Below are 12762 nucleotides of genomic sequence, written 5' to 3' on the forward strand. Positions count from 1 at the left end.
TGCCAGCTGGAAGGGCATTACACACAGGCATTACAGAGTAAAAAATATGGATGGAAGTGATGTATTAGTGATTTCAATTTGGCTCAAAACCAATTTCAGCAGTGGTGGAATGTAACTAAGTACATTCACTCACAAGTACTGTACTTAAGTACAAATTTGAAGTACTTGTACTGTACTTGAGTCTTTTAGGGAAATATTGTACTTTTTACTCAACTATATTAATCTGACAGTTTTAGTTACTAGATACTTTACAAATTAAGATTATTTGCATACAAACCACATGCAGTTTATAAAATACGATGTTTTGTTATAAATTCATCTAATTAACAATATATAGCTCTACAAGTATAACTTAAATGATTAGATAATTAAACTTAGAACTGTTGTGATTGTTTCCAGTTTCTAAAATGTGAGGATTTTTCTGCATTGAGTACTTTTACTTTTAATACTTTAAGTACATTTTCCTGATAATACTTACATACTTTTACTTAAGTAACATTTTCAATGGAGGACTTTTACTGTTCAATGTAACTGTTACTTGGTTCAATCACTGGCAGGATAAATCTGGCTTGGGAAAGTGAAAAGCAGTGCTTGCCCTTCCCTAATCCCAACTGTGTGTCCAACAGATCAGACTGTGATTGTGCTGGACAGCTTCCAGGTGTGAATGTGTAACAGTGTGAATGTGATCAGGGTGTTCACATAAAAAAATAAAAAAATAGTGAAACTCCCCCCTCAGTAAATGAAGGTGAAAAAAAAGAAATTACAAAAGTTTGATATTTTTGATAATGCCGTTATTTTGATACTTTGGTATAAACACATAGGCTACATACATTTGGCTGTTCATGAATACAAATGCACTACTGCAGGGATCTTTAACAGGAGGTCCGGGACCCATAGAGGGTCCTCAGAGTCAATGCAGGGGGCCCTCCAAATTATTGTTAATTTTTGTGTTGTGTTGTATTATTAGTTTTTTTTCAAAAATTGAAAAGTCTTAACATGAATCTAATATATTATTAGCAAATATAGATCCCCACTGGTGATGGGCTTACTGGCCTATATGTAAGGTTCTGTAGTCACTAAGGTAGCCATCCACAGATACAGTTCATCCTAAGGATTCACTGTGCCACAGGTATGTTTTAACATTAAAACATGATTTATAAAATCATGCCAACAATTATTAGGCAATTTTAATAGCTTAATATTATCTGCAAAAAAAGCATGTATAAAGGCTTTAGGCCACCCTACATGTTACTAGATACAGTTTATTATGCAACTTAATTTTTTACAATGTATGTAGTAGGGAGTCCCTGCTCTGTCTCTCTCTCAGTTAAGGGGTCCTTGGCTTAAAAAACGTTGAAGACCGCTGCACTACAGAGCTCTTAATATATTTTGACAGTTGATGACATCTAGAGGGCACCGATGAGATGTCACTTCCACATGTGAATGGCCGCCTGCTGTCCAGCAGCTGCAAGGTCACATGTACAAGAGAGCCAAGGTCCACGTGCATGATTCTTCAAGATAGCATTGCTCATGTCTGCCCTCAATCAACTTTAATCCCAGATTAAAGGCGCCATGCCACTACAATGGAGTCCCGTCACCTGTGTTTTGATTTTATCGTGGATTCTGAAGTATGTCTTTCTCTGTTCCAGGTTTTTATTCATGATTTAATACAGTATCATTAAACATGCTTGAGCCTATTGTTTTTTCTCATCATTTTTTTTGATACTTGAATTATTAGAGATTTTCAATGCCCTCAGTAGTAGTATCAACGTTTGTCTCCTTTACATTTTTGAAATTGTTAAAATAAATTCCTTTGAGAAACATCAGCTACATCAACATATGTATACACAGGTCTCTCTGGAAACTTGCAGCAGTTGCTTTTGATCAGGGGTGGGGAAGGTGAAGAAACAGTTTTCCCCTTTCCTTTTAACCAGGGAGAAGCTGCTGTGGTGCTGTCAATGAATGCCAGCTGCTTGTTTGGGGAAGTGTCCATCATGGATGTGATCATGAGGTGATGAAGTGACAGGTACAATGGGGTTAAACTGCATAATCATAAACATGTAGTTTGTCACGGAAGACGTACAAAGATGGACAAAATAATAGTAAGACTATTATTCATTAAAACAGCCTTGCAACAAATGCTTTTTTTGAGATGTCATAATGTTCTTTTTGTTTCAGAAAGGACTTGAATCAACTGTATGATATTTTATCTGTGTATATTTGGTGATTTCACTGAATTGCATTATATTATTAAGCATTGCTTTAGTTTTTCCATTTTCCCATAATGCAGGGGGTCCTGTGGCCTTTAACAAGATTTAAATGCTGGATCACAAAGGAAGGTGCAGTTTTGTGAATATTGTCAAACATTACAAAACACAATACACAACCTTTAGTTGAAACCTTTCATGTCTAAGTTTATGATCTGACTCCATGTTGTGACTGATGTTGTTCTGCATGGGATCATAGTAGCAATTGTACTAACACTAACACCGACTTTATTCGTAATCCTTTTTTTCTAAAATTTAGATGAGGGGAAAAACAGTTCAGAGCCTCAGTTTTGGAATCATATTCTCTGCCGTGAATGATATCTGCTCATAAGTGCAACATTTGCAGATGTGGCTCAGACATATGCTTGCGTCAGTCTCCTCTGGATGGGATCCGTCCTCCCACCACCATAGTGTGCAATTCGAGGGAAAATCCTGCAATGTATAAAAGTAAGCCACAGGCTTTTTATTTTTATCTGTTCAGAATGATGATGAAACTGCTGGTTGTATTATCCCTCTCCCCGCCCTCTGCTGCCTCCAGTTTGTAGGTTACTGAAAGATTTCACCAACCACACATAAGAAGATTAGAGAGGAATTAATGGTATTCCTTTGTCATTATAGGAATAAATTGATATTTGGTTTTAAATCAGAGGGTGGGGACAGTGGGGAGTCGGAGCAACATGTTCTGTCAAGAGACGTAAGCGGAGGGATGGCACAGTGGCAAGCAAACTCAACCAGGGGATGCCTTTGCATTGGATATCTGACTGATGTTCACCATGTTAGAGAAGATGAAACAGCAGGATAATGCAGAAGTAGCTGGGTGTGTATGTGGTGTGGCAGAATGAGTGCTGCTGGGACATGGACGTGCTAGTAGAAGACGGGGACAGCTGTGGCATTCCCTGGGCGAGGCACTGACGCAGTGGGAGGAACGATTGGGTTCCTCTCATCTTTCAAGCTCCAGCTTAACCATGAGAGTGGTCCTCCTGGCCCTAAGACTGATGTGCTTGGCCTGGTTGTGGCCCGTCAGCCACAACAGCAGCCACCTTCCAAACAAGAGGAGACACAAGGAGCAATATGGAGAGAACACCAAACAGAAGCATGGAGGGTAAGCCAAAGTGGGATATGTGTGTGACTCCTTGCTTTGTTGTGGAGCAGCTTTTGCTGTAAAAATTTACTTTGGCAACTTTATTTTGTGGCTTTGTGGGAGGCTTCTCTGTATGCTTCTTTACAATGTCATCACAAATATGGTTAAGAATATGGACCTACAAATATGGAAAGGTAAGAGCAGGTGATATATCATGTGAGGTGTAAGGTGATCTGTGCATTTCATTAGACTAACTTTCTCTTTTATTATAAAATGATATTCAGTCTTAGTCAACATATTGTTAAACATATCGCTTAGTAATTGGAAAATGAAAATGAACAAAAATAATATCATTAGAGTACATTTTTGGTTCCCTTGAACCTCGCCATGAGGAGTTCTATAGAAGACAGTTCAGACAGATTGGTCTCTCAAAAAAATAAGCAATTCAGGTGCAAGGTCAAAGCATGAGAGAGACACAAGAGAGGCCCCACAATATGTCCGACCCAGTTACAATTGTGTTAGATCAGTAAAGAACTTTCATTTTCTTAATACCAAGGCCTTTGGTTGCAATCAGAGTGCTTATGTCCAATTAACTATCACTAACTCCCTTGACCAGATGTCAGTTCTGCTTCAAGTGTGTGTCTGTGTTCGAAAGAGACAGATAGAGACAGAGAAAGAGTTTCTACATTAAGCTGTTAATTGTTCTCTTTGGTTCTCAGACGGGTGGATCTTAAGATGAAAAAGCTGGACAGCACCAAGTCTCTGCTAATTAAATCTGAGCAGCTGCTTCGGATTGAAGACCATGACTTTGCAATGCGGCCTGGCTTTGGAAGTAAGACACAAATCTAATCTATTTGTCTAACTGTATACAGTAGAAATATTCTTTCTTTCTTTTTATTTTAGTTTGTCATTTTTAAAGGCTGTGTGTTTTCCTGGCAACTCAGTAGGGTTATTGTAGGTTACTGTGCTGTCTTTGGTATTACGTCTACCAAAAAACCCTTTAGTGACCTAGATTGTCTGCCGCGTGAGACAATGACTGCAGACAGTAGTACAGATAAAATAATCTGAACTGCGTACAGGTTCTGTGGGGGGAAGGAAAGCCTGATGTTAGAGGATATTAAAAAAAACTAGAATGTTAATTTTAATTTCCATATCTGAGACTGTAGAATATGTACAGCAAATCTATATACTGCAAACTTTGTATTCTTTATGTGCCTCAAAACTCAGCACTGGATTTTGTTTTAATGTTTTTGTTTTTGCTATTAATTCGAGTAAATGGTGTACCAGAATCATTCATACCAGAACAACTTAACATTAAAAAAATATTTTCTGGTGCGTCAGACACTGCATGTTTTTCTTTTCCAATTTCACGTTGACTGACTCGAAGGCTTCTTTTCTCTAGTCAGAAAGGGATGCAAGTTCAGCAAATGGTTGAGTGGCTGTCTCAATCCTCAGTAAGGTTACACTATTCTTGAAAAGTAAATGCAGCAGACGCTCCAAATAACAGGCCTCTCTGAGTACAAGCCTCCAAGGAGTTGTGACTCTTAACTGTCATTTAGCATTTTAAGAGCAGTTGTACCATATAGCCAGTTTTTTTTTAAAGCACAGCAAATATGCATTCCATACAAAAACATTGTCCTGTGACCAGTTGATTTTAACTGTATGTATGTCACTGTGTCAACTCTTACGTCATCATGTTTTCTTTGTATAAGGTCTTACAAAATCATCAGTGTAGGTGGTTGGCTTGATTGCGCTGTAAAACCCTTTCCTATTAAAATCCTGTGTACCAGTGTGCCTACAGCACGATTTTCTTTTTGCACATTTGAGATCCTCGCACTCTACTTCTTCTCTGTCACATTTTGTTTAAAGAAATGACAGCGTTAATGGAGGTGAAGAGTTCACCCCAGTCATTTTTGACAAATCTTTTGAAGACACTTAGTCAATGAGACTGATTCCTAAACTCAACCATTCAGCTGTTACTGAATCATGAATGCAATTCCAGCTCAGTCAAAAATAATGTGTTGGGATTGCTTCCCATTGCTTTGCTTCTTGGAGTCCTTCAGGTTTGCATTTACAGTCTTGTACCTTTGACCTTTCACTGCAGTCGCTCTTTGTTGGTATTAGAGAGTTTCATGCCTATCTACAGTATAACCTCAGTGACCTAACATTGTAAAAAATAAAAATAACAGTCCTTTACCTCTAGGACCCTACCTGCCCAATGTAATCCCCCACCCCCCATTTCACTTCTCTACTGTAATCGTAGACTGATGGTTCTGAGTGCTAACCCTCATTAGATAATGGCACAGAGAGAACAGGATGTTTACGGTACACATCATACGTTTACAGTGTTCTGCTACTGGACTATGACATAAGGACCAGCTATACTCTACATAGGTAATTGTTTTATATTTAGGTTTTATTCATTTGAACATATTACTTTATACAAAAAAATGCCCAACTTAAAAGGCAGGCACACCCCAATAATTCTTAGATATACACATGCATATATACATATATGCATACACATATTCAGTATATACATATAGTACATACATACATACACATCCTGTCCACAAGTACCCTGCGCCCTCTCCAAGATGTTGCACCTTTAATGTAAACATTTGCCACATTTGGCTAGTTTTGCTTGGGAGGTTATTTACCATGGCGATCATATTTTCAAAGGCAGCACTCACTGTCATGTGTTTAAACCACTCTGTACACTCTAGCCTATGTGGGCTCTTCCAGTTGCGTATAAGCCTGGCCACCACAATAAAACCTATTACTGTCAGTCCAAACTCTGCTTTAGTGAGCAGAGTAAGTGGCACAAGAGATGTGTCCCTCAACATAGTTGTGGGGATTCTGTTAGAGGTTTTTCCAACACCACCTTCCAAAAAAAAAAATCTACATAGGATATTTATGGAGTACAATATAGTGGTATTTGAAATAGCATTGTAATGTTTCAGTTTCTTGACCAAATGTTTGGGTTTATCCAGCCAGACTGCTGCGCTGGCATATGTGCTTGGAGTCTAAGTTGAACCTGTTTGTTACAGTGTTTCAGTAATCGGGCCAACGCAGGCAGTATAGCAATAACAAGCCTTGGTTTGTTTCCTGGCTCTGACCCCTTTTGACATTTTCTCTCAGTATTTGTGTGGCTCTACTCCAGGTCATATGAACTAAAAGACCCACTGATAGGATTGTTAGGGTCAGTGATTGTTTGTCTCAATGCATGATGGGATAGGCTTCAGACTCTGATTGAAATAGCAGTTACAGAACATAACCTGATGAATAAATAAGTGTTTTGGTAATCTACGTAACGCAAGGGATATTTATATCCATGTAGGTTGTTTTAGTCAGCCAAAATCATGGAAAATAAATCTATATTTCTCATAAAGTGATGTCGTTGCACATTTTAAAAGCACAACGATTAGTTATCTTTTACAAACATACAATTTTTCTAATTTTTCTGAAATAGTATTATAGTGAACAGTTAAATATTATATATCTATAAACCCTTCAAGTATTTTGCAGCATCTTATTTGTGCTTATGTAATGTGCAGCAGACTTGTAGAGATGACGATGAGGGTAACTGCTTCACCCAAGGTGTTGTGTATGAACCATGTCAGTTGTGTGTAACTGATAAAGTGATGTTGTTGTTTATGTATTAAAAAATGATATGATCACAACTCTAAGCTGTGTCACGCTTAAGAACCAACATGATGTCATCCCTTTCATCAACCTTTTGTTCTGTAGTCTGTAAAATGTAGTGTATGTTGTATAGCTCAGCAGTGGGATTTACACATATATAATCTCTGGCAGATGTGCAGAAAACAGATGATTCACGGAGGATGTGATCCAGCTGTTGCTCAAAGCTGATCCATTACAACGTTTGACCTTTTGCAGGTACAGCTATTCCTGTCGGCATCGATGTCCAGGTGGAGAGCATTGACAGCATATCTGAAGTGAACATGGTACGTGCCACTAGGGTTTCTGCAGTTTGTCTAACCAGTATACAATATCTCATTCTCTCTGCTGGGCTTGAGCACCAGTGTTGTTGTTTGTTTGTTTTCAGGACTTCACCATGACTTTGTACCTGAGGCATTACTGGCAGGACGATCGGCTGGCCTTCCCCTCCAGCAACAACAAGAGTCGTACCTTCGATGCACGTCTTGTGAAGAAGATTTGGGTTCCTGACGTGTTCTTTGTACACTCCAAGCGTTCTTTTATCCATGACACAACCATGGAGAACATCATGCTGAGGGTTTTCCCTGATGGCAATATCCTCTACAGTGTCAGGTAAAACAAAAACAGTTTCTCTTTACGTTACTCATAAAGAGATCACCATCAAAGTAGGAATGATTAAAGCAAGACTAACTTTTGATGAACAGCGATCAACAGCGCCCTACCATGGCCACAAATGGTAATTGCAGGATAATGGCACATGGAATTTGACTTTATTTCCCAAAAGTTTAGTCCAGAGCAGCAGTACATTTACACAGTTTGCTAACATTAGCATGGCAGTGTGGCAGTAACAGCAAATCCCCTATACATATATATATATATATATATATATATATATATATATATATATATATATATATATATATACAAATGAACAATGGTGCATTGTATTGCATATGAATTCAACTGTATATTTGTGAAAGGTAGAGTGTGTCATTTCTCTTTTCAAAGGTTACATTGTCTCTCTTTAACTTCACCTGTCAATGCACCTGTGCATATAAAGTCCATGAGTCATGATTTAAATATTACTAAAATATCAACCAAGATATAAAAACAATCCACTAGAATATTAATGTAAGGTTAAGTGAGCAGTGCCTGAAAGGAATATGAGACGCTTTCAGATCATCATATCCATTTCAGCCACAGATGTCAGCAGTATGGCATAATCCCTAACAGTTTGCTGCGGCGACAGAGCCTGTCAGGCACAGACACAGTAGTCAATTAACAAATTCATGTCACCTCTACCACCAGTTCAGTAATGTTGCTTTATATCCTTTTTGATGTCTTACTAGTTGACTGAGATTAATGTAGCCTAAGCAGCTTAAAATAAATATAACATTTTCTGTAAACACAGTAGCAGATGCTGAATTGCTTGATTTATGTGGATGTTTCATTAACTGTAAGCTGTGTTTTAGGATCACTGTGACTGCACTTTGCTCAATGGACTTCAGTAGTTTCCCTCTGGACACACAGAATTGCTCTCTGGAGCTAGAGAGCTGTGAGTATCAAACTTCAGTTGGGACATTTCTTTTTGCGAATGCCTGATAGGTTATCCAAAGCCGTTTTTCAGAGGATTTATGTATAATTTGTTGCATTAAATTTGTACAAAAATCTACTTTACCTAATGTGCTTGCTTGGCATGTTTTGCTGGAAAGCACACAACTTTAGATACACTGATTTATACTTTAAAGGCACTGGCTAGTGATACTGCTGAGCTCACTAAATTACATACAACAGTATCCATGCTGCTGGTCAAAAACACTATTAAATATACTAGCCTACTGTGGCAGAAACACACAGTGTCCAATGCATTATATACTTCATAAACACACAGTAATCATTGCCATCATTTTGACTAAATAAATCATAATCCTCAATCAGATCAATCTCTGTCTATTATACACTTGTGCTTTTCTGTCTGATGCAGGATTTAGGGATTCTGTTTTTCATTCTGATTACTTTCTATGTGGGAAATCTTTTGTCTTTAGGCCTGCTTTTTTCTCTTGATCTCTTTCTCTATAATTACCGGACATAGATTTAAGCATGGATCCTGTTCTCAGAGTAAAGTCAGGAGTCCCATTTCTGTGCGCCCTCTCCTTTCCTCTGAGAAAAACATCCATGAGAGTCAACATGTAAAGGTGTTACAACCCCTCGCCCCCCTTCTCTTCTCTCTTAAAGATGCTTACAATGAGAACGACCTAATGCTCTACTGGAAGAACGGGAATGATTCATTAAGGACTGACGAGATCGTGCTCTCTCAGTTTTTTATTGAAGACTTCCAGCCTTCCTTTGGGCTTGCCTTCTACAGCAGTACTGGTATGTGAAGTTAGGGCTTTGAGGGCCCCTCTGAGTTGAACCCAGTTTGGGAACAATCAGAGAGCTCCTTATTTGAGCTAAATACAGTGTATGCCACAACAATCTCTACTGTTTTTCTGAAAAAAGAACATTTTAGACATTTACACCTACACATACAATCTAATATTTTGTTCACCAAACACACACCTACAGAAAACAGTGAGAAAAGTGTGATGATGACTAGTTTATGGTAGCATCAGATTCATGTGTGTAAAAATAACTAAATACAACTGGACCTCTCTTTTCAGAGCTCTTTTACCTCAATCTGTTCCGTAGCAAAGTATCAGTAACACTGTATGTCTAAACATCCGAACTGTCCTTTTAAAGGAATAGTTTCACATTTGGGGAAATATGCTTACTTTCTTGTTGGCCTACCATATATCTTAATATGAAGCCAGCAGCTAGTTAGCTTACCTTAGCATAATGAGTGGTAGCAGGGGGAAACAGCGAAGCCCACTTTTTGAAACTCTGCCTGCTTCTACTGTCACATTTTAAGTGTGAGAAAGAAAGATAGAAATGGGGCCAGGGAGATTTTCAGTGTGAAATAATCTTGGGGACCTATCCGCTCTAAGATTGTTATATAACGTCAGCTCTAGACAGATCTGTCCCAGAAAATAATCACTTTCTCATCTAAGTTCTAGGTTCTGCCTGTTGGTCTTGTGTTTTTTTGCACCTTTTTTCAGAGTGATTGTCTTGTTGTCTGCTGCCCCTCCCTGTTATTATGCCCTGCTTCTCACACTGCCTGCCCCACCTCCACTTTCTGTCCATTTATTTCTGTTTTAGGCTCGTACAATCGTCTCTACATAAACTTCATTCTCAGGAGGCATATCTTCTTCTTCATGCTTCAGACGTACTTTCCCACCATGCTAATGGTGATGCTGTCCTGGGTGTCTTTCTGGATAGACAGGAGGGCCGTACCTGCCCGTGTCTCTCTGGGTACTGAGACCATGTGTCAATATGGCCTTTAACACATGTTGACATATTTATTCAGAAAATACTATGCAACTTGTATTTTTATCTAAAATTGGTACAAAAATATCACCACGCTTAGTTTTTTCTGTTTTATAGCCTGGCTCTGCCTACGAGCACCCCTGAAGCTCACTAATTACATGTTTTATCTCATTTGTTTAATTAGTACAAAGGACCATTTTTACCATGCAACTTGAGTATTTCATTATGCCTATTGCTTACTAATTGCTTATTTGTGAGGTAATTTTTAATACTCTTGTGTTTTATTGGTGCTTTCTGTATCTAGGCATCACCACGGTTCTGACAATGTCCACTATCATCACTGGTGTCTCAGCCTCTATGCCACAGGTGTCTTACGTCAAAGCCGTGGATATCTACTTGTGGGCAAGCTTCCTGTTTGTCTTCCTGTCTGTCATTGAGTATGCTGCTGTCAACTATTTCACCACAGTGGAAGAGATGAAGAAGCTCAAGAGGGCAAAGGTCATTCCTATTAAGTTTTTATGTGGCCTAGAATATAGCATCTTCTTAAATCATCATCTTAGTCTGGCAGAAAATAATTTCCTACCATCTGAACTCTCCTCTTTTTCCTATGTTGCTTCAGATCCCCAACTCCTATAACGCCACCCAGGCTATGGCATTCGATGGCTGTTTCCATGACAATGACATCGACCTGACTTCTTTTCCAGAGGTCTCCAGCACCCCAAATACAGAGAGGAACACCCAGTCTCGAAACTCTACTGTCTCCGTACCCACAGAAGGCACCAGGCTACGCCGAAAAGAACCTTTAAAGCTAAACCTCAGCTTCATTATGAGCAACAGCTACATGATCGACTCCTACTCCAGAGTCATATTTCCCCTGACTTACCTGCTGTTCAACATAATTTACTGGAGTATGTATGCATAGTACATAAACTATGCAGCAGAATAAACAGTATTCCTTTTTGACAATTTTCACCATTATACAGTGTAACACCAACAGGCTGCAAAGATAATGTAAACAAAACTGTTCTGCTGTGGGATATGACCTCATGTTTGCACAGTGTCTGCTGATGGGCATACAGTAGATATATTGCATGATGTCTTCTACTCAAGGAGTGTTCAGTTGTCACTTGGAGAAAATCTGAGATCTTTGCACTGAATGGCTGTTACTTTTGTGGATGTTTACGTGTGTTTTTGGCATGCCTGTTTTATAAGCGAAAAAGTTTTATTCAAACAGATAGGTATATATATATATATATATATATATATATATATATATATATATATATATATATTTCTTAATTAGACACAAAACATCAAATTGTATAACTGTACATTGTCTTGAAAAATAAATGGATGGTCTTAAAGGTATGTGTGGAGCTAAACATTTTCTGACAAATATTTACTTTACTTCACTTTATTTAGCTTTTTGTTTATCTCAATCAGCACACAACATCAATGTTATGTACATGTGTCAGATTTAGCTACAAGGCTAATTTTTATCTATGGCCCACTGCTGCAGCTGAGACTGAACCAAAACAGTAAAGGTGCAGCCTTAAAACCGAAACATGAGCTAAAAGAAGCTTAAATGAGCGACTCCTTTCACATAGTCATGTGATTCATTAAGGACTTGTTGACGTTGGCTTAAAAGCTAAGGATTTAAAGTTCATTATTGACCTTGGAAACAGCAGTTGAGAAAAAATGTAATACCTAAAGCATCAAAGCCATACCTCCATCTGCTTATGATAATCATGCAATTAATGATCAAAAGCTCTAGAACAGCTACTAAATGGACCTTGAGGTCTGTTTTCTCAACTAATTAATGCTGTGTATAGAACAGATGCATGACACATATGCACACACAATCATACAAAAAGATTACAGCAGGCATGCAAGACAACAATATTAGACATATACAGTTTATGCATGTGAATCAGGATGCAAGCTTTCATTTGCCTGTGCTGGAGGCTTTTAACCCTACATTTGTGATACCGTAACATTTCGATTAATTGATGTTTGATATTGCTTATTCTATAAATATCTCAGTGTTTATATTGTATTCTATAAATGTCTCAGTGTTAGTAGTGAAATATTCAGTGTAATATTTTAATATCCCTAATAGTGCAAAATGTATTATGTGGTTTTGCTATACTGTGTACAATACAAAAAAGACCACATTTTATGCTAATTTATGTAAAATAGAAATTAGTAGATCAGGTGTTACGTAGGGGGTTTGTATTATGTATATCATATGTATGTTGTATGTATCACACCCGTACAATTACAGTAAGTTTCAACATTAACCAGCAGACACAAGTAATAGCTCTTATGCAGAGTGTCACACACACAAACTTCCCTAGACCCTACTGAATT

General features: G+C 38.1%; 1 protein-coding gene across 1 annotated transcript; it reads left to right on the forward strand.

Annotated features, from left to right (window-relative positions):
• The first annotated feature begins 2914 nt into the window (after nucleotides 1–2914).
• Nucleotides 2915–11403, forward strand: gabrr3a (gamma-aminobutyric acid type A receptor subunit rho3a). The gene is made up of 9 exons (XM_031320476.2): nucleotides 2915–3369; nucleotides 4068–4180; nucleotides 7249–7316; nucleotides 7418–7641; nucleotides 8502–8584; nucleotides 9265–9402; nucleotides 10225–10377; nucleotides 10697–10890; nucleotides 11012–11403. Exons 1-9 carry the CDS (start codon nucleotides 3233–3235, stop codon nucleotides 11312–11314), a joined length of 1413 nt encoding a protein of 470 aa, XP_031176336.1. The 5' UTR covers nucleotides 2915–3232; the 3' UTR covers nucleotides 11315–11403.
• Nucleotides 11404–12762: the final 1359 nt, after the last annotated feature.

This window comes from Sander lucioperca, chromosome 13, assembly GCF_008315115.2.
Source record: "Sander lucioperca isolate FBNREF2018 chromosome 13, SLUC_FBN_1.2, whole genome shotgun sequence".
In the NCBI taxonomy this organism is placed as follows: domain Eukaryota; kingdom Metazoa; phylum Chordata; class Actinopteri; order Perciformes; family Percidae; genus Sander; species Sander lucioperca.

Bases quoted from the DNA above. Each gene is read 5' to 3' on its own strand.
- gabrr3a (XM_031320476.2), top strand. From the start codon at position 3,233: ATGAGAGTGGTCCTCCTGGCCCTAAGACTGATGTGCTTGGCCTGGTTG. The intron at 4,181-7,248 runs GTAAGACACAAA...GACCTTTTGCAG, and splicing joins AATGCGGCCTGGCTTTGGAA to GTACAGCTATTCCTGTCGGC. The intron at 9,403-10,224 runs GTATGTGAAGTT...TTTCTGTTTTAG, and splicing joins TGCCTTCTACAGCAGTACTG to GCTCGTACAATCGTCTCTAC.